The sequence below is a fragment of the Mirounga angustirostris genome, unplaced genomic scaffold (assembly GCF_029215605.1).
Source record: "Mirounga angustirostris isolate CCGP_5_RB_7025 unplaced genomic scaffold, mMirAng1.0.hap1 SCAF_5, whole genome shotgun sequence".
Classification (NCBI taxonomy): Eukaryota; Metazoa; Chordata; class Mammalia; order Carnivora; family Phocidae; genus Mirounga; species Mirounga angustirostris.
This window is the reverse complement of record NW_026991713.1, coordinates 151,881,011-151,902,809: the sequence shown is the minus strand read 5'-3', so window position 1 is coordinate 151,902,809 and position 21,799 is coordinate 151,881,011. Positions and strand designations below refer to the sequence as shown.

Genomic DNA, 21,799 nt, shown 5'->3' with positions numbered 1-21,799 from the left:
GGTCGGGTGCCTGGGTGGCTCAGTTGGTTAAGCGACTGCCTTCGGCTCAGGTCATGATCCTGGAGTCCCGGGATCGAGTCCCGCATCGGGCTCCCTGCTCAGCAAGGAGCCTGCTTCTCCCTCTCCCACTCCCCGTTTGTGTTCCCTCTCTCGCTGTGTCTTTCTCTGTCAAATAAATAAAAAAATCTTAAAAAAAAAAAAAAGAAACTAAGAGGTCAGTTTGGCCAGAGTGTGTCCCTCAGAAGAAGCCTCTGTCTGGGAAGAGCAATTTCAGGACATCCAGGACCCACAATGGCAGCTTTTGTATTTAGTGCATTGGTTTAGAGAAAAAGATTTTCAGCCTACCCATGCTGGCTCAACCACTTGTAAGGCATGATGTGAAACCTTTGTGACAAGGAGCCAGCCCCCAGAAGAATTTGGGAGAAGAGTTTCAGGTGGGGAACAGCAGGGGCAAAGGTCCTGAGGTAGGGACTATTTGCCTTTTGGGGAACAGAGAAGCTTGGATGGGCTGGGGCACAGTGGGGAAGGGGATGGGTAGGAAGATGTGGTCAGGGAGCCAACCAGGCAGGGTCTTGCAGGCTGGGATGAAGGCGTGGAAAAGAGGTAGATCAGATCTTCCTGACCATTCAAGGAGGCCAGAAGGGCTTCTTGAGGATACACACTGGTGCTGTCAGAGTCTGGGGCATGAGTCACCTGGGTTTGCACTTCCCACTAGGGTTGCTCAGACTCTGGTCTCAGGCCATTCTCTCCTCCAGGGGAGGTGACTCAGGCTGACAGCCACCTTCTCCCGCTCTCCCCTGGGGCCCGCATTGACTCTTGTAAAACTATAGGGTTTCCCAGGGGATTCCATTGGGTGCCTCACCTATGGCCTGGCCGGAGTTCCCTCCCAAGCAGGCCTCCTACTTTGACCCACCTCCCCCCATCCCTTCTGCTCTGTTTTTTTTTTTTTATTCTTATGTTAATCCCCATACATTACATCATTAGTTTTAGATGAAGTGTTCCATGATTCATTGTTTGTGCATAACACCCAGTGTTCCATTCTTCTGCTCTGTTTTTGAAGAAGAAACGCTTCTTGGTAAAAGCCTACAGGGTTTTGATAACGCAGTGCAATATTGGGGGACACAGATAATCTCAAGAGGGCAGCCCTTGTGGTTCAGAGGTGGGCCCTTGGAGGCACAGGGCTAGGTCTGCTTTCCTGCCTTGCTGCATGGCAGCAGTTTGTTCTTGGGCAAGCTGGGTAAGTCTGCAAACCTCAGTCTCCTCATCTGTAGAATGGGGCTATCAATTGTGGCCACGTCCTAGGATGGTTGGGAGGATGGAAGGGGCAATGTCGGGGGAGAACTGAGCATGGTTCCTGGCACATAGTAGGTCCTGCACCATTGTTGGCTATTGTCTCATGCAGTGGTGACATTTTGCTAGAGTTTTGTTGAGCCTTGCTTGCTGGAGGCACCATGGTTTTTGAGCGTGAAGCCCAGGCTTAAGAATCAGAATCCTGGCTGCAGTGAACCTCTGCTTTCACAGGTCCAAGGATCCCTGAGTTAGACTTCTGTGATTTTAGGCCAGGAGTCAGCAAACTGTCACCCAAGGGCCAAATCTGGCCCTCTGTTTGTTTTTATAAATAAAGTTTTATTGGAACACAGCCACACCCATTCATTTCTGTGTGGCTTGTGGCTGAGTTTGCGCTACTATGGCTGAGTCGAGTACGTGCAACAGAAATCATTCATGTGCTTCAGGGGCTCAAATAGTTACTCTCTGGCCCTTTACAGAAAAGGTTTGCTGACTCCCAGCTTTAGGCAAAGCAATAAACTTCTCTCCACTGGCTTTTTCTCTTTTTTTCCATTCTACCCTAAGACTAAATAAATAAGTTTTAATTTAAATTAAAGTGAAATGTGAAATGCATGAGAGCACATATATTTAATTTTTTTGTAACTGTAAGAGTAAGGCAGATAAATACCCAGAAGTGAACAATAGGAAAACTTTACCCACAGTCCACTGCCAAGTTTGGCCCCAGTAAACCTTGGGGTAGCTCCTTTTCGTTGTTGTTGTTGTTGTTGTTGTTTTTCCTAGGCAGTTTTAAACATAAACACGAACTCAACTGTGTGCATACATCTTTTTCTCTTGCTTTTTTCCACTTGACGTTCCCCTGATGTCACGTGTCCATGTTATTTACAAATATCCTTTTTGGATGACCACTGACCCTCCATGGAGTTAGTGAAACACTTGAAGCTTTTAGGTCATTTTAAATTTTATCCTTGGGGCGCATGGGTGGCTCAGTCAGTTAAGTGTCTGTCTTGGGTTCAGGTCATGATCCCAGGGTCCTGGGATCGAGCCCCGCATCGGGCTCCCTGCTCAGCGGGGGTCTGTTTCTCCCTCTCCCTCTGCCTGCCACTCCCCCTGCTTGTGCTCTCTCTCTCACTCAAATAAATAAATAAAGTCTTAAAAAAAATTTTTATTCCCAAATATATGATGACGTCCAACTTTGTGGGCAGAACTTCCTCTGTGATTCCTCAGCTTCTTTCTTTGAGGATGGAAGTAGGATCCCAGAAGCAGGATCACAAAAGCAAAGTCTGTGTCCGGTGTAAGGCTCCTGATTCTGGAGATTGGCTTGAAAAAGAACTCATGTTTCCCGGACATCATTTTCCTGACACCGTGGTTAGGATTTTGGCTGTATGTGCACATTATTGTTAACTTAGTATTATTCTTTAAGTGGAATCACTTAAAAAAATAGAATACTTTTGAAATGATTTTAGATTTACAAAAAAGTTGCCAAGATAGTGTAGAGAGTTCCTATATCCCACCTGCCAAGTCTCAGTTTCTCCTGATAGTAACATGTGACGTCACCACATTTGTCACACTAAGACAACAATGTTGGTTCATCATTTTCACAATGATTTGGTTTTAACAATGATTTAACAATGATTAGGTTTCACGGTTTTCCACTAATGTCCTTCTGTTCCGTGATCCCATCCAGAATGACATCTTGTCGTCATGTCTCCCTAGTCTATCCTTGGCTCTGACAGTTTCTCAGACTTTCTTGTTTTTCATGACCCTGATAGGTTTTTTTTAAAGATTTTATTTATTTATTTGACAGAGAGAAACAGAACACGAGCAGGGGGAGGGGCAGAGGGAGAGGGAGAAGCAGACTCCCTGCTGAGCAGGGAGCCCCATGCAGGGCTCGATCCCAGGACCCCGGGATCATGACCGGAGCCGAAGGCAGACACTTAACTGACTGAGCCACCCTGACAGTTTTGAGGACTGATCAGAGATTTAGCAGAACATCCCTCAATTTGGGTTTGTCTGATGTTCTCAGTCGCTAGACTGGGATTACGGGTTTTGGGGAGAATGATGCCGAGGTGAGCTGCCTTCTTCATCCCACCATATCAGGGGGTATGTCAAACCCATGTGACATCCCCGTGACACTAATGTGACCTGTCCCTGGTGATGTTAAGCCTCATCAACTGGTTTGCGTTGTACCTGCTGGGTTCAGTCATCATGTCTTGCCAACTGTGGCTTCCCTGGTCAGGTAATTTTGGGGACCATGACTGCTTAAAACCATCTCAGGTACCCCTGGGGTGCGGGTCCTGCTAGACTTCTGTCCCCAGATGTGGCTGCACATCAGTTGCTGAGCGACTGGTTCTGGAGCCTGACGGCCTGGCTTCACCCAGGAGACTCCTGACTCAGTGGCCTGGGGTGGGCTGGGGACACCCGGGTTTTCATCTAGTGTGATGCGCACCTGTGAACAGGTGGGCCAGCCAGCGAGCTGGCAGGGATGGTAACACTCGGCACAGGCATCTTCCTGGGGGATGCCGAAAGCATGGCTGACTCCGAACTGTGTACACCCACTGTTGGCGTTGGGGTGGAGAGGGGGTGGTGTGGCTCTGGGGAGTCCCTGCCAACAGAGGAAAGGGGCTCCAGTGCCTCCCCTCTGTGGCCCATTGGGGAGCTCAGAAGGGGCGGAAAACATGAGCTGGGGGAGGACTGGGGGTCCTGGAGATCATGGTGCTCATTTTGCAGTGAGAATATCTGGTTCATCCCCCAGATTGCTGACCCCTGTGTGCAGGTCTTGTGGGAGAAACCCGTCTGGGGTTACTTGGCGCATGCAGGGGTTGAAGAGAGGGCCCCTGGTCTCAGCTCATGGGGAGCCTAGGCTAGGCTGGGAGTGAGCCTACCCTGGCACGGGGGTCCTCAGACTGTTAGCCGACTCTGCTGGCTGGCAAAGTAAAGCAATGGGGGGCGCTGGGGTCCCTTTGGCCCCTAAGTGATACTATGACTACACATGGGGCCATTTTGGCTCCAGAACAGGCCAGATTTTCATTTTAGGGGCAGCCAGCGAGCTAGACAGAAAAGAAGGGAGTCTGGGACTCGGCTCTGCCATATTCTCATAGAAAGCCACCTACCCTGTCTGCGCCTCAGTTTCCTTGCCTGTAAATGGACATCTGCACCCACCTCACAGGGCGGCTGTGAGGAATATATGAGTTAATTCACAGAAAGCACAGAGCACAGTGCGTGATGATGTCATTTAACGCTCAGCGAACATAACTGTTACTTGTCAGTTGTTTCTAAAAGTGCAGCTTTGCCCTCAGCTATGCCAAGCGAAAGCAAGGAGAACCGTATGGGGTGACAGACGATGAATAGTGGCGAATCATAACCATGATAAGCTATGTCCATGATTATCTTAATGCATTTAGGCCTGGCTGGTAGATCTACAGCTAGCTGCATACATTCATTGTATCCTCAGACCAGGATTTATAAACGCTAATGTCTCGGAGAGGCTGGTAGGGAACAGAAAGGGGTGAATTCGGTCAGGGGTGACATTAGGGAGTGGTGGGGACTGTGGCAAAGTGGAAAGCTCACACCCATTCGAGGGGCAGCTGTGATCCTGCCCCAGACAAACTTATGCCATGGGAGAATGCCGATGAGCTGTTCCCAGAGCTAGTTGTTTTTTTTTTTTCCTCCCCAGGAGGCTCCAGAACTCTGGATTTTAGAAAACACAATGGTTGCATCCTGCATGTGCTGATCTGCTCTTGCTTTTTCCACTCAGCAGTGGATCTTGGAGTGCGTTCTGTCTGATCATGCATAAACCAGCCTCCCTCCTTGAGACTGCCCAGAAATGCTGTGTTTTATTTAATCCCCCTCTATGGATGGTAGCTGTGATTGTTTCTAGACTTAAAAAATATACATAAGTATATATAAAGATATATATACAATCGGTCCTTATTATTTCTTGATTCCATATTTGCAAATTCACCTACTTGCTAAAATTTATTTGTAACCCCCAACCAAGATGCACAGAGCCCAATGACGCACACATTCCCAGTGGAGGGAACTCTGCCGTTGTGTTTCAGCTCCCTGACTGTGTCCTTTACGTGCTAGATTTAGTACCACACTGCATTTTTGTGGCTTTTCGTTAGTGATTTCACTGTTAATAACACACCCCAAGCATCAGGCTACCACCTGCATCTTGCAGAGCTCTGCTCCCCCTCTGGCTACCCACCGACAGCCGCCCCTGGCCCCAGTCCCCCATCATGCCGCCCTGATATAACCATAACAGACCCTCAGATGACCTTGATTACTTACTCATTTCTTTGGCTAATGTCTGTCTCCCTCTCCTGGAACGTAAGCTCAGTGAGGGTGGGACAGAGTCCTCGTCCCCTAGCATACTGCCCCTGAACATGGCCAGCGCCCAGGGAGTGGGCATTGGCTGTAGCCATTTAACTTTTATTTGTACATGTGTCCAGTCGCCCCCAAACCATCATCCGCTTAACTCTCCTTATTAAATTTCATTTGGGCCATTGTCACAATCAGCCGAAGTGACTTGAGGACCAACATGTTGATAGCAGGATAGGAGCTTTTAAAAATAATTAGGGGTCCAGGGGCACCTGGGTGGCTCAGTCGTTAAGCGTCTGCCTTCAGCTCAGGTCATGATCCCAGCGTCCTGGGATCGAGCCCCGCATCGGGCTCCCTGCTCGGCGGGAGGCCTGCTTCTCCCTCTCCCACTCCCCCTGCTTGTGTTCCCTCTCTCGCTGTGTCTCTCTGTCAAATAAATAAATAAAATCTTTTCAAAAAATAATTAGGGGTCCAGATAAGCTGCTGGGACTCACAATTTACTACAGGCAATTATGCCATCAAGAAACTGGAAAGTGAGCGAATGTAATGTTTAGAGCTGAGTCCTGTGGTCTAGCATGTAGTTCATACAGTGTGAACAAACAGGGGCCTAGGTGAGGTATGGAGAGGCCCTGGGTTGAGAGAGAGCTGTGTGTTCAGGGAGTAACCTGTATGTGACAAGGGGCTGGATTAAGAGAGAAGGGGGTGGTGGGGCAGGAGGTCAGGGCGGGGAGGGGCGTCTTCTGGGCCCTGGGGATTTTGAACTTTAATCTAAAATGGACAGGAAAGCGTTGGGAGACCACTGCCAGGGGTTGGCAAACTCTGACTGGTGGGCCAAATGCGGCCCTTCACTGTTTTTTGTAAATGAAGTTTTATTGGCACACAGCCATGCTTGTTTGTTTTCCTGCTACAACGGCAGAGCTGAGTAGTTGGGACAGAGAATGCATGACCCACAAAGCCTACAGTATTTACTATCTGGCTCTTTACAGGAATGGTTTGAGGACTCCTGGCTTAGACAGTGGAAAAACAGGATAGGACTTATGTTTTAATAATAGTATGAATGTTGAAGATAATGATATAAACAGAATATAAACATTATATAAGCATTAATATATAAGTATTAATATAAGCATTAGGGAGGAAATGGTTATAAGTAATCATGGCTCACCTTTTCATATATCTGGCACTGTTCTAAACACTTTTATACATTCACTTATTTAATCCTTACAACAATCATGTAAGTGCTTTAATTATACCTATTTTGTAGATAAGGAAACCAAGGCATGGGAGTAGTTAAATGACCTGCCCAAGGTCACACAGGTAACTGGCCCAGCAGGGATTTGAACTCAGACAGTCTCGCCTTGGGGCCGCTTGAGCTATTCTGCTGATCGATGCTATAGGGGAAGGAGGCATTGCTCCTGCCTAGAGGCAGCATTCAGAACAGAGGCAATGCTTATCTGGGCTTTGCAGGGTGTGTAGGAGTTGAACAGCACAATTGCTAGAGGACCTCACCGGCTACAGGGGCGGGAGTCCCATGAGGACCAGGGACTGAACAGCTCTGAAACCCAGAGCTAATTTGGCTTTGCTGCCAAGGGCAGACCACAGGCTGAAACGGACCCGTAAATGGTGTTCAACCCTGGGACCTGGGCCCAGCCACATGATGTGTAAAATCATGCAAAATGAAAATGCAGAGCCCTTTACTCAAAAAGTATTAAGAATTTCAAGATGGCAACATCAGAGTGTGAAGTCAAGCGCAGGGCCCTCCCATGAAGCCGGCCCAGCTGGGGTTAAAGCGCCCATTGCCTTTGGGGCAGGACTTGGCAGTGGGGGGATTACAAGGCCAGGAGGCCTTATACGGTCATGAGGAGGGAGCTGGGCACCAAGTTCCCTACGAAATAGGACAGAGGTTTCGGGTGCGTCGTTCAGGAAGACATCTTTACCCCTGGAGTTCAGGGGTCAGAAAAGCAAAGATATTAATGTTTCTAAAGCAGCCCTGAGCACATCAATCTTCAGACATCCGTGGGCCTGGAGCTTTGGAGTTTTCTTTGGCACAACCTCCCAGGACAATTTATTTTTATCAATAAAACTTGGAAACTGTTGAGCCAAGCAGCCCACATGGGGAGAAGCAGATTCCCAGAGTATATGTCCCGCTTCCCCTCCCTCGTAAGGTCAAAGGCCAGGGCCACAGTCATGGTCATGCCAATATCTTTGTTGTAAAAGAGAAGAGGTAGGAGAGGCTGAAAACAAAGGTGGAATACGAGATTATTGTGGGAAAGGGGAGGATCTGGGGATCTGGACACTGTGTGTACTGTCTTAGAGCTCAGGATCACCTACAAAGGTGGCTTCCCACACTCAGATTTTCTCTCCTTCCTCTTGCTCCAACCAGAACCTACCCCTTCAGTCTGGGGTGATGTCTGTCAAGCATTCTGATGTTAGCCTGATGGAAGTAATTCATACTACGGTGTAAATGACTGAATGGTTTGGTTCATTGGTTCCTCTGGCCTTAGAAAGCAAGTTCCTAGAGGGGTGGGCCTGTGTCGTGGAATGACTAGGCAAATGTAGTAGAAAGAGTCCTGACTGCACTGGAATCAGAGACCTGACTTTCAGTTCTGACCGTGCCCTTGCCTCACTGTGTGACCTAGGGCAAGTTGCTTACCCACTCTGGGCCAGAGTTCCTCTTCTGTAATAACTGGGAAGTGGTCCATCCTACCTTCAGGATTGGGGGAGGGAGGCTAAAGGAGATAATGCATGTGAAACAATTAGCATGGGACCTCTCCTCCCCCTAAAAAGGCAACTCTCTCCTTAAAATTTAAAAAAAAAAAAAATTTTTTTTTTTAATTTGGACTCTATTTTCCCCTCAAGAAATAGGGATAATTGACTCCATGGTTCCCAGTTCACAAAGTACCTCTGAGGCTACATGAAATGATATGGCCACTGGGATAAAGACCATTAGGAAGAGGGAGAGGGCAAGTCTAAGGCTGGCGTTCCCGAAGATCAGACACTTGATATCCGGACATTGGGGCCCACAACACTAGGTCCAGAAATTCAGGGCACGTGTTTCTTTCTTTTCTAGCCATGAGCGAAGTTGGTAACGGGTGCTTGGCAGAGCAGATTAATTTCTTTCTTTCCTAATTAGGAAAAAGAGCTGTGGCACTGGTTCAGGGTGGAGAACCTTGAGCTGACCTTGCAGTAGACACACTCTTTTCCAGACTTAAAAAAAAAATTATCTCTTGCATATCAGAATATTCAGTGAGCTCAGAAAATGAGAGAGTCTAGGCAAATAAAGGAAAAACAAAAGAAGAAAATGGGAGGGGAGGACGAGAAGGGAAGGAAGTTTTGGTTGAGGCCCTGTCCTTCCAATTCACCAGGAAGGATGGGAATCAGAGTCAGTACCTGGAAACCTAGGGTGAAGCAATCCCACCATGATGATCTTTGGTGGCCAAGAGAGGCAGGTGGTTCAAGAAGGCCATTTGATTAAAAAAAAAAAAATCTGCCATATTCTCGGAGTGCTCTTTTGAAAAGACAAACAATGCTCTGCTGATCTAAACATATCAGTCATTTATACTTTAGCGTGAATTATTTCAACCAGGTTTATCCTCCGATACTTGACTCAGATTATTAGCTAGCCATCTTACAATCAGAGTGGGCTTCTCCAGAGGATGAAGGGACTTAAATTTGCCCAGTGATTGGTGGGATAACCTGTAAGGGAAGCTTCTAAAAGTTTTACCTTAGGGTCTGGCACTCTAAGATGTACCTATTTCCTTCCCAGAAGGCTGCCCTTTGCCTGATCTTTCTATCTGTCGACAAAGCTAATGATGTCTTAAAAGTAGGTGATTTGCAGAGAAACTATTCTGTGTGGTACTATAATGATGGATTCATGTCATGTTATGTGCGTCCAAACCCACAGAACGTCCAGCACCAAGCATGAACCCTGATGTAAACTCTGGACTTTGGGTGATGATACGTCAGTGTATGTTCATCGATGATAACAAATGCACCGCTCTGATGGGGGGTGTTGGTCGTTGGCAGAGGCTGTACACATTGAGGGACGGGGATAGAGGAACTCAGTGTACTTTCTGCTCAACCTTGTTGCGAACCTAGAAAATGCTCTAAAAAAATAAAATATTTTAAACAAAAAGATGATTCCAAATAAACCTAAGTTTGGACCTTGGTAGGAAAACCCAGTTTTTCTCTTTTCCTCTTTGCATCCGAATCCTTTCCTGTGTCCTCTCGGGAGGCGTACATTGAGGTGGTGGCTAGCATTTGAGGGGCAGCCCAGCTCTGTGCCGGCACCATGACCTTGGGCAAATCGCTTCCCCTCTGGGAGCCTCACTTGCCCTACCTGGCAAATGACTGGGAGCTCTAGAACGAGAATAGGCTTAGTTCCAGTTTCTCACCATTCCCGTGTCTTTCAGAGGGGAGTCCGGAGCCGGGAAAACGGAAAACACCAAGAAAGTCATCCAGTACCTTGCCGTGGTGGCCTCCTCCCACAAGGGCAAGAAGGATACGAGCATCACGGTGAGTACAACTCCTGTTCAGTGGCTAAGCCCCAGCGCACGGGTCTCGGCTCTGTCGAGAGGCCCTGGGTCCATGTTTAACGGGCCCCTTGCCCGGCAACTCACAGGAGGGGTCTTTTTCCAGCTGGGTGGGCCCTTTGGCTCTGGCCGATTCCTCGCCTTAGCCCCGATCATCATCCTGAGGGGTCCTGTTTCATGACTTATGCGCTGTAGGACTTTTAGCAGCGCCCCAGCCTCTCCCCCACAAGATGCTGGTAGCTGTGATGGCCGAAAACGGCTGCAGGCATCGCCAGGTGTCCTCTGGGGCACCCAGATTGAGAACCACCCTGTAAACGAATCTCTGTAAACTCCCTAGGACTGAGACACACCTGTCACTCCTCCACGTGCCCCTCTGACTGGGACCCCAGGGGATGGGAATAGCAGTGTCACTCAGCTATGGGCTTTGGTCCAGTGCAGTGACTTCGCGTCAACTGTGTGCTGGGCATCGTGGGATGGGGTCCAGCCGTGAGTCCCAGCGATGCTGTCATTCAATTCACTGGGCTTCTATATGGGTGGGGAAGAGAGTTCGCTGTCAGATAATCCTACAGATAAACCCACACTGGCGCAATTTGAGGAAAAGAAGAGCAAGTTTCTAGAATCATCCCTCCTGGGGTCAATCCCTCTCTTCTTCTTCCCCCATCTTAGCCCCTGCCTCATCTGTCCCCGAGGAGGGGACACGCAGTGGGGCTGCTTGAAGGACTTGCCGGCACCTCTGTCTGGAGGTTTGGGGCTGGGGAGATGGCAGCGTGGAGGCCTGAAGACAGCTTGGGGATCTTGCTTTCTAGACCTCACAGATGACTCTGGATCCATCACAGAGACAGCTTGTCTGGGGCGGGCGCCGCCTGTGGCTCAAACCCCCCTCCCTCCAACAAATGCAGGAAACCCCGCATTTCCAAACTGTCTCTGGCACAGTGTATAGGACCACGTAATCCTATGGTTAAGTTTACACGGCCATGAAACATTGCTTCCTGCTGCCTCTTCTTTCCCTATAATAGTCAACGTAAGACATAACAATACTTAAAAATGACTGATCTCTACCAAGGGCCTACGATATGCCAGACAACTTTTTCCTCTGCCTCTGCAAACCCATCTCAGTAGGTATCTCATTGATCACGTTTAAAGAGCCCACCTTGGCCCCCAGCAATGACAAAAACTTTTGAAATGTCTGAGTCTCTGAGAAATTCTTACAAGGAACGAGCGAAACAGAAAGGAACCAGGATCAAAGAAAAGTTGCTGCCCCCCCCCCCCAATTACCTTGGGGGATCCAGGCTGTCTGGGAAGGGGGCGGGATTGCGGTCCTAATTCTCCAGCCCCGGACGTGCGCGTGATTGGAATGACTCTGACATTTGTTTTATACTGTATTGTTCAACTACAGCAGGGCCCAGCTCTTGCCTACGTGAGTAACTAAGAGTGTTTTCCTGGTGTGTACGGGAGGCACGGAGTGTATTTAGACCTGCATGCTCCTGTTGCACCCGCTGAAGTCCCATAGCTGATGGTAGAAGGGGCGGGGCCCCCCGAGTTTTCACAGCCCAAACCAACCAGCTCACCCAAGTACCCTCCGGCGGGGGGTCCGATGCCAACGAGTGGGGTGGGGGGCCCGGGCGCCAGCCGCGGGACTCCCCTTGGAATGCTCCAGGTTGTCCTCCAGCCTGGAATGGAATTCCCCAGTCCAGAATGAATCCCGCCCCCCATCCTTCCCACCAATGCATCTATTACTGGTATCCCCGACTGGACCGCCCTAGAAACATCTGTCCCCTCTGGTTGAGTGTTTTAGGACACTGTGGCCCTGAAGCTTCCCTGGCTTGATTGACAGTTAATGGCACTGCTGTGGCATGCCTCCCTCCCTCCCTCCCCCTTTCCCTCCCTCCCTCCCTCCCTCCTCCCTGCCGTCATCCCTATGTTTCTCCCCTGAGCCCTGTCCCCTGTGCACCGATGTGTCCTCGTGCATGTGTGTGCAGTGCGTGTCTGTCTTTGCATGCCGGTTGCTTGACCCAAGGCTCCAGAAACAGGAGACTTGGAGTTTGCAATGCACTAGCTTTGGTGGCACGGTAAGGCCCCAGCTATGCAACACCCAACGGGGTCCTGCCTGGACCTCTGCAGATGTGAACTCATCTCTAACGCAGAGCTTGGGGGGCTGGCATATGGGTCCCATTCTGGAAGAGATCCTCGGAGGTCCTAGCATGTGCTAGGATCACACGCAGTCCATCTTAGTGAGATTCTGGGACGCCGTGTCGTGGATGGATCAGAAGGAGAATCAGGATTCTTATTTGGGATCTAGTCCTGTGTGACGCTGGCCAAGTTACTTCTCTGAGCCACAGTCTCATCATCCATACAATGAGCGGTTGGGACCAGATGTCCATGTTTAAAGCTCTCCTGAGAAGGATCTTTTGGTCCCATCAGCTGGAATTCCCATTCTAGAAAGGGAACCTTTGAATAAACACAGAAATAAGTAGGCGCTTCCTGTCCCCTTTAGGGACAGCTACCCATGATGCCTTCCTGGTGGACAGAGGCACAAGGAGAGAACTGTGCGCTCCCACTTCCTTCTAGAACCATTCCCAGCTTCTTTTTAGCCCTGCCCTGGTGCCCTGAGGAAAGGGATGTGGGATTCACAGAGGGAACCAGGAGCAAACCCTCAGGTCCCAGCACTTCCCAGGGGAGGCCCAGAGGAAGAGCTTGGATGGGGAGGCCACTGGGCCGGTCTGCAACCGCCATGTTTTGGGGCTAGGCAAAAGCAACTCATCGCTTTCCTGGCATGACTTAACTTGTTGGCCCTTTCCTGCCACAATTAATCACGTGACCGCGTTTGTGCACAGGAGTCCCCTCAGAGGGGGCCGGTGGGCTGTGTACAGTCTCAGCTGCATTTAACCTGATGAATGGAACTCAGGCAACCTGCTTTGAAGCTTTGTTCTGCAGTTGGTTAAGAGTAGTCCTGGTGGGTTTTGTGCATTCCTTATTTGCCTTCCACAAAATACTTCAGAAAACTAGTCCTGAGAAAAGAAAACTTGCAACCTAAAAAAAAAAAAAAAACACACTAAAACCATCAGGAGGAGGATTGTAGTGGTTAACTTGAAGACAACTGCTTGTTAAACGTGCGCAGCAGCAGAACTGCTATGGACAGCAGTGCAGGTTGTGCACTGCACAACTCCAAGGAGCACAATTCATTACAATGTAAATGACGTCCTCAGCATTGTGCAGTGGTTCTCAGTGAAATGACATTGCATAGATGAGCAAGCCCCGTTCAGAAAGTGGCCTTCCTAGGGAACAGATGTCCTAGCTATCAGAAAGCCTGACCAGTTGCTCCTCTTCTGAAACCGTTGAGTAAATCTGGACGTTAGCATTGGAGTCTCAAACAGGGTAGGAGATAGGATAGGAGAGAACCTCTAGGTTAAGGGCAGAGTTTTGGGGCGACCTCCATCTAGGGCAGAACTGTCAATGCCTGGTTTACTTTCTCCACTAACTAGATGTGAATAAATTTTAGGGTGAGCTGGAAAAGCAGCTTCTGCAAGCAAACCCGATTCTGGAGGCTTTTGGCAATGCCAAAACGGTCAAGAACGACAACTCTTCACGATTTGTAAGTAGCAAAACTCCTGTGGTGTCCTCACTTGCCTGAGAACGCAGAGTCTGTGTGCGCAGGGAGCCTGAGACAGAACGGGTGGAGATGTACCTCACAACAGCATTTTGCTCTATCTTCAGTCCTGTTGTGACCTTTCAAGGCTGCAAGGGCTCCTGCCACACATCCCTTCATTCATTCATTCATTCATTCATTCATTCATTCATTCATTCATTCATTCACTATTCACTCAACAAATATTCATTTTGTTTGTATATGAGGCACCTGTTAGGCATTTGACATTTATTCAGTAAATAAATACTGAGCTCCTGTAGGTGCTAGACATTTAATACTCATTCATTTATTCAGCAAAACATGAATTGAGCACCCACTATGTACTAGGCACGTACATCCTTCAGCAAGGCACCTATTGTGTATAATCATTCGTACACTGTTGTATGCACCATCCTCTTTTTCCTTTGCTCAGTTTTTATTAAGCACCTGCTGTAGACCAGATGCTGAACCAGCTCACAGGATTGTAGCAAACAGTTAAGAAGTGGTTCCTTCGTGAGGCTTGTGGCCTAGTTGGGGAGCTGAAGGTCAACGAGGCTGGAGGTGCCATCTTCTCACATACACTTCCCCAGACTCCAAGGGGCTCCCTTTCTCACTTGAGCCTCACGGGGGCAGGAGAACCCTGAAAGTGGTGGTTAAGGACTCGAAGACGTGGTTCACCTGTCCCAAAGAGGAGGACTGATTCCCAGCTGGATGAACTTGAGCCTGGTGGATCATGGCGGGGCCCACGTGCTTCTGGGCAGGGGGCAAGGAGGGAGCCCTCCAGCCCACAAAACTTGCCTTGTCCTTGGTTGGGGCTCTACCTCTTAGGAGCCTGACCCACTGGGCAGGTCATACTACCTCTCTCCAGCCTCAGTTTCCCCACCTTTAAAATGAGGATAACCGGGGCGCCTGGGTGGCTCAGTCGGTTAAGCGACTGCCTTCGGCTCAGGTCATGATCCTGGAGTCCCGGGATCGAGTCCCGCATCGGGCTCCCTGCTCGGCGGGGAGTCTGCTTCTCCCTCTGACCCTCCCCCTTCTCATGCTCTCTTTATCTCATTCTCTTTCTCAAATAAATAAATAAAATCTTTAAAAAAATTTTTTAAAAAAATAAATAAAATAAAATGAGGATAACCATGACCAGCTGAGGGGCATTGCAAGAGCCAAATGAAATTGATCTGTGAATGTGTTTTATAAGTTCCTCTGTTGCTCCAAGGCCCGAAATCGTCCCAGTTCAGCAGATGGTGGTTCCTTCCGACATGCTGACCCGTGAGGTTCTGAGTGTTTGCAAGAAACTCTCCCTGTCCCCTCCCCAACCCTCAAATGCTCCCTGACATCTCTCTCTCCACTTACCTGCAGGGCGGGGGTGAGGACCCGAGGCTGGGGAGCCGCCCCTGAACTGTGTTTTCTGTTGGCAGGGCAAATTCATCCGCATCAACTTCGATGTCACCGGTTACATCGTGGGAGCCAACATTGAGACCTGTATCCTTTGCTGAGCCTGGGTCAGGCCCCAGAAAGGTGGACGAGCTGCCCCTCGCCCCCCAGGCTCTTGGGTTCCTTCCAGAACAGATCTGCCCTGGGGTTGTTGTCTCTTGACAGCAGGCAAACGTGAAACCCAAACAGCCTGACTTTGATTCTGGGTTGACCTCTCCTTAGCTGAGTGACCTCGGGCCAGTTACTCAAGCTCTCTGTGCCTCATCAGTGCAATGGGGGGTGATCACAGAACCTGCTTCGCAGAGCTGTTGTGAGAATAAAGTGAATTAACTCACATAAAGCAATTAGAACCACGCCAGGGGCAGAATAAGGCTGGTTGAGTATTGGCTCTGGTGTGATCGTCACTTGCTCCTTTTTGAGCCCATGGACCCCTTGTCCTGCAGAGGGAGCTGGTCTGTAACCAGTTTCCAGCCCAGAGATAGGAAACTGGTGAAGACAGAGCTTGCCCGGAGGAATAGCAGTGTCTGTGAAGGACACAGAGAGCCTCAGTGTTGAGACTCCAGATGGCAAAGTGAGCCACCTGGAAATTTCTGGACACGGGGACCAAGTCTACGGTTCAGTGATTGATCAACCCAGAAGCATGACAGGTGCCTCTGAGGCTCAGCATGTTGTATTTTTCTAGCTGCTTTCTGTTGGCAGGGCAAATTCATCCATTTGCTTGGCACTCGTGGGACCCTGGGGAGTGTTGTAGTTGGATTTTGGTGCCCTGGGTGAGGGAGGACTTCGGAGCGGCTCAAGTCTCGTCCATTCTCCGCTCTGCCATGTCAGCTGTGGGGCTTGGGGCAAGTCGCTTAATCTCTCTGAGCTTCACTTTTGCCACCTGTGAAATGGGAGTGATAACAGCCTATGTGTGGAGCTGTAGTTCAACTGTGGTTCTGTGGAAGGATGGGTACGGCCCTCGGCCCAGGGCTCGGCCCATTGCAAGCATCCGTGGCTCTTATGCCATCGTCAACTTTTGTCTTTTTTTCTTTTTTAAAAGAGAGAGCACGCAGGTGGGTAGGCAGGGAGGGGCAGAGGGAGAGGGAGAGAGAGCCTCTCCAGCAAACTCCCTACTGAGCACGGAACCCGACGCGGGGCTCGATCTCACGACCCTGAGATCACTATCTGAGCTGAAATCAAGAGTCAGGCGCTTAACTGGCTGAGCCACCCAGGCGCCCCCAACTTTTGTCATTTTCTATTTTAATCCACCCACACGTTGTTCCCGAGAAAATCAGTATCCATCCGGTATGAAATGTCGGCATTCATCTAGAGAAGCACCCACAGCAAGTCTTAGCTCCTTAAACTGACACATCAGAACCAGGTTTATGCGACTGGAAAATGGGCAAAACCCTAACTGCTGAGGCACGGAGGGGTGAGCATTTCCTCCCTATGCCCCCAGGTCCCCCCCTCCTTAGACTATGTCCGGCCACACAGGGTGTTTTCCCCTCAAGGCCTCTGATGACACAAGTCCACAAATTCTAAAATCCAGAAACTTCTGAAAACCGAAACTCAGCTGATGGCAAAACCTGCCAAGCCCACAAGAGGCTATTTGTAGTCTCTCTATTCCCCTTAGGAGAACAGTGATGTCTTTTGCTGCAGTATTAATGGGCTCCCTCGGTGCCATTGGGAGTGTCCTAGGTTACTCATATAGTATGTCCACAGTGGTCCGAAATCTAGCAAATCCTGAACCTCTTCTGGCCCCAGGGTTGGGAAAAGAGATTGTAGAACTTCTGGCATTTTGATGATCATTAACCTTATGCAGAGGTTGCTGTGCGTTGGGCACCAGCCTGGGCCCTTGGCACATAGGATCTCATTTAATTCCAGCCCAGCTCTGAGAGGTAGAGATGCTGTCTCTGCAGAGGACCCAGTCGGGCCCTGACCTTCTGCTGGGATGCCGATGAGCAGGCCGTGGGCACTGGGGGGCCAGTGGGATTCTGACTCTATAGACGTAAAGGAACAGCTTCCTGTTGGTTTTGGAGGAAGCAGGCCCCAGGCCGTCAAGCCGCCCAGCCACTCTGAGAGCAGGTGCCCCCCATGGGCTGAGCCCCCCACGATCTCGGGGCTGCATGGCCAGCCCACCCAGGGAAGAATCTGTCTTACAGCCTGTTCTCGGACCCCTGCACATGCTTCTCAGCTGTTCATCTCCTATGTTCACGGCAAGTCCGGGGGAGAGACCCCTCCCTCTGGCCTCGGCTTCTGCCCCTCAGATCCGTGGCCGGCAAAGTGCATAGCCCGGCAGCAGCACCTGCGAGCTTGTTAGAAATGCAGGCCGCGGGCCCTGCCCCAGACCTGTGGGCGCAGAGCTCCAGGGATGGGCGGGCCCCCTGGATTTTAACAAGCCTTCTAAGGACGCACAGTTGGAAGTGGGCTGGAACAGTGAGGCAACTTCTAGGCGGCTTTAGGCTCCAGGAAGGCCAGCGCTGCTACCTTGTAGGGCACAGGTGGGCCTGCCCTAATGTCCTGCGACATCGCACTTAGGGATGAAGAAATCCACCTGGTACAACAGCCCAGCCACCCGTGTGCCCCCCCCCCCAATCCGGGACCCCCGTGGTCTCCATGCTGCACCACAGCGGAATGGACTTTCTCCTTAGACAAATTAGGGGTGTGTTCACATTCTCTTTCCTGAGGCTAGTTGAACCCCACCCCCTCGGCCAGGGTGCTTTTGGCCACCACAGACGCGGCTTTGCCACTTGCTAGCTCTGTGCTCTGGGAAAATGACTTCCTTCCCTGAGCCTCTGTTTCCCTATGTTGAAAATGCAAATAAAATTTGCATTTACTTCCTCGGATAGGTTGTAAGGCTTAAATGAGATCTCCCGTCCTGCGGTTGGTGAGACGGGGATGGGGGAGGAAGGGTAGGTTCTGGCAAAGGAAACACCTGTGATACCCCCAGGATTCTTAACTCCCACCTCAAACCAGATCTGCTGGAGAAGTCACGGGCGATTCGCCAAGCCAGAGACGAGAGGACGTTCCACATCTTTTATTACCTGATTGCTGGAGCCAAGGACAAGATGAAAAGTAAGTGACCTGCAAGGACACAGCACTGGGGGGTGAGGGGGATGGGGTTCAGCCATCACCTTCATCATGATCCAGGTTAATAGATTGGCTATTAAAGCAGAGCCTCAGGTGCTGCCCAGGGGAATAACTATCTTTGGGCGGCAGGTGTGTGATTCCTCATCTCTGTTCAGTGAGTGTGGTTTCTGTTCAGGCCACATTTACTGAGCACCTGCTATGTGACATGGCCGACAGTAAGTCTAATTAGATGTTAGATGACTAACTAATCAAGTCCAATTGGACACAGGCTGCCTTCCATGAAGGGAGAAAGACAATTGCAGTATTTACCAGTTTATAAAACTTGGAAGTATGTAAGAGGCAGTTTCGTGAGGGATTTGGAAGAGAAGGGGAGGTAAGCGCTTTTCATTATACCTGTTTCGAAAGCCACCTTACGTGGCCTTTGTAGGGCAAGGGTCAACAAGCGATCCATAAAGGGCTAGATAATGTTTTAGGCATTTTGCGGGTGACGGGGTTTTGTCACAAGTACTCAGCTCTGCCACTGTAATGCAAAAGTGGCCATGGGCGGTATATAAACCATATAGCGCATAGCTATGTTACAATAAAACTTTAGTTACAAAGTAGGCGGTGTGCTCTAGTTTGCTCACCTCTGCTGCAGGGAAAAATAGTTTTTAAAAGATTTTATTTATTTATTTATTTAGAGAGACCATGCACGAGTGGGAGGAGGGGCAAAGGGAGAGGGAGGGAGAGGAGCTCAAGCAGACCCCCTGCTGAGTGCCGAGCCAGATGCGGGCCCCATCTCATGACTCTGAGATCATGACCTGAGCTGAAATCAAGAGTCAGATGCTTAACCAACTGAGCCACCCCAGGATCCCTGGGAAAAAAATATTTTATTGAGGTATAACTAACATCTAACATAGTAGTTTCGGGTATACAACATAATGATTCTGTATTTGTATGTATTTCGAAGTGATCACCGCCATAAGTGTGGTTCACATCTGTCACCGGTAAGGAAAATACTTTTTTCTATAAATGCAGTAGAGTATATACCAGTTTCCAATAGGAAATTATATGTTTTGAACATACAGTAACTCTTTAAAGAATATACAAATCACATAGCTGAAAAAAAGAATATATACATAGTATAGTCTAAATTCTAGTAATAATTTTAAGACTAAAATTTTATGAGAGCAATACAAACTTTGCTTCCCATCGCTTTTGGGGCCCAGGGTTAGTTATTTTGCTTAAGAAACTTACCAAAGGGCTGTGTGTGCGGGTACTTTTGCTGTGATGAGGTGTATTTCAACGTTATGCCACTAGGGGCGACCTCATTCATTGTTTAGTCCTGATGCTTGGCGGTCTGGAGCGTATGATAGGGTCAGAGGTGAAGCGATTTTGGATAAAAGGGCGGAGATGCTGAACAGATGTTGTACACTGGAAATTAGGTAAGTTATCAGTTACAGTGTGGGACATTATGAGGTGGCCCAGGGAGAAATGTGTATATCTCTCCTCTTTGGCACCAAAGTCAAAGAGTTCACTTGTTTGGTGATCTGGGTTCCGGTTTTGAGCTCTGTCTCTAGTCTTCCAGAAACTGGGCAAGGATAAAGATAACTCCTGAAATTCCTAGGGGCCATTTTATTCTTGATGATAGATCTGGCTTTTAGAGAGGATAAATATTTGTAAATTTACCCAGAGTCTGGATAATGAAATCTTGGCCAAGGCCCAAATCCTTGTGACTTTAATCAGGCATTGCAGCTAATCCAAAGGCTGGAGTTAACTGGTGTCTTGTGTCAGTCTACCCTCAGGCACCTTCCAAGTGACTTGACCCATAAAAGACCTTTGTTCTAAAAGAAAAGTATTTCATTGACTTTTCTCCAAAACCATAATGAAATCCAGCCTCATTAAAGATTGATCTGGAAGAGGACACTTGATGTATTGGAGGGTGTGCTAAAGGCAAATAGTACAAGAAAAAGAGAAGCAATTATAAATTTGGGGAGGGGGTTGCTGAACAAGAACAGCAAAATGTCACCAGAGAATACTGCTTTACAGAGAACCGTGTTTCCTGTTATAAACAAGGAGTTGACAAATGTTTTTAATAAAGGGCCAGATAGTAAATATTTTAGGTTTTGGGGACCATATGGTTTCTGTGGCAGCTACTCAAATCTGCCTGCCCCTGTAGCATGAAAGCTGCCACAGAAAAGAGACAAGGAAATGGGAGTGTTCCAATAAAACTTTACTTATAAAAACAACCAGCAGACTAGAATTGACAAAAGAGCTAAATCTTTATCCACCATTGCAGGGGATCAATAGATAATATCTCATTTTGAAATATCCAGAAGCAACTTATTATAGATGGTATATAAACACATTATAATTTGTATAAGCCTATATATGACATATAGTATATACAAGCCTATGTTATATATAATTTATATTAAGCTGTTAAATAGAGAGATAGTGGTAAGTACCAGAAGCAACAGCTAAAAGAGATAAAAGCAGTACTATAGGGTAAAGTAGGAATTGGAAAAAGGGTGAACAGGGAATGGTGTTTTTATTATAAACCTTTCGGTAGTAATTGATTTTTAAAATTCATGTGTATTAATGATGTGATAAAGTTTCATAAGTGGATGGATAAATATTGATCTAATTATTCAGGCAGCTTTGTTCCTAAAGGCAGGGTGTTTTGGACAACTGAGATAAAGGCATCCCTTTCTCCAGCTAGATGCAACCCTGTGTCAGGGGACGTGGCTTAGCAGGTGGAACCAAGGCTAGGTTTTAGCTGCCAGGTAACTTGGGGCAGTGCACAACCTGCACCACTGTATGAGGCTGGTGATGGCTGGTGATGCCTTCTGCATGTTAGAGCAAAAGGAAGGTTTTAAACTGTACAAGGCTCGGGAAAGGGAACAAACTTAGGATGGCCCAGACCCTTCACCAGGTTCATGCCTCTCGTTCAAAGTCCATCTTCCTGACCACCATCCCATCTTCCTCTCCTTCTAGATGACTTGCTTTTGGAGGGCTTCAACAACTACACATTCCTCTCCAATGGTTTTGTGCCCATCCCAGCCGCCCAGGATGACGAGATGTTCCAAGAAACCGTGGAGGCCATGGCGATCATGGGCTTCAGTGAGGAAGAGCAGCTGTGTAAGTCTTCATGCCTTGAGGCTGGGTGCTGGTGAGGGGACCTAGAGTCATGCCTTCAGGACCACCAGAATTAGTTAGAGGCTATTCTCGGGTTAGGACAGATTTCTGCTCGGGTTAGGACAGATTTCTGCTTGCTGGATTCCCTCCATTCCGTCAAAAAAAAGAAGGAGAAGGAGAAGGAGAAGGAAAATGAATATTGCCTTAGGTGGCTTATTGGTGTTTTAGAAAAATGGCTTCATATGTTAGGCTATTTCAGTTACAAGCAACCAAAATTGGCTTAAGCAAAAAGGAAAATGATCCACTCCCAGAGCTGGAAAGTTCAGGGATATGGGCTTCAGGTACAGTGGGGTTCTGTGGGCTCAAAGGATACCTCTAGAACCTGGTCTCTGAGCAATGTTGTCTTTAGGTAGACTGC

At 48.6% G+C, this 21,799-nt stretch overlaps 1 protein-coding gene across 5 annotated transcripts in view; it reads left to right on the top strand.

Annotated features, from left to right (window-relative positions):
* Positions 1-21,799, top strand: part of MYH11 (myosin heavy chain 11) — a 115,325-nt gene that overhangs the window by 49,117 nt on the left and 44,409 nt on the right. For 3 of the 5 annotated variants that reach the window (XM_045875038.3, XM_045875040.3, XM_054507525.2), the window contains 6 exons: positions 10,020-10,122; positions 11,536-11,556; positions 13,639-13,731; positions 15,180-15,243; positions 18,151-18,249; positions 21,241-21,384. In XM_045875038.3, the coding sequence (XP_045730994.1) occupies positions 10,020-10,122; positions 11,536-11,556; positions 13,639-13,731; positions 15,180-15,243; positions 18,151-18,249; positions 21,241-21,384 (524 nt within the window). The remainder of the gene's footprint in view (positions 1-10,019; positions 10,123-11,535; positions 11,557-13,638; positions 13,732-15,179; positions 15,244-18,150; positions 18,250-21,240; positions 21,385-21,799) is intronic. The other 2 variants (XM_045875039.3, XM_045875041.3) reach the window with 1 other exon arrangement.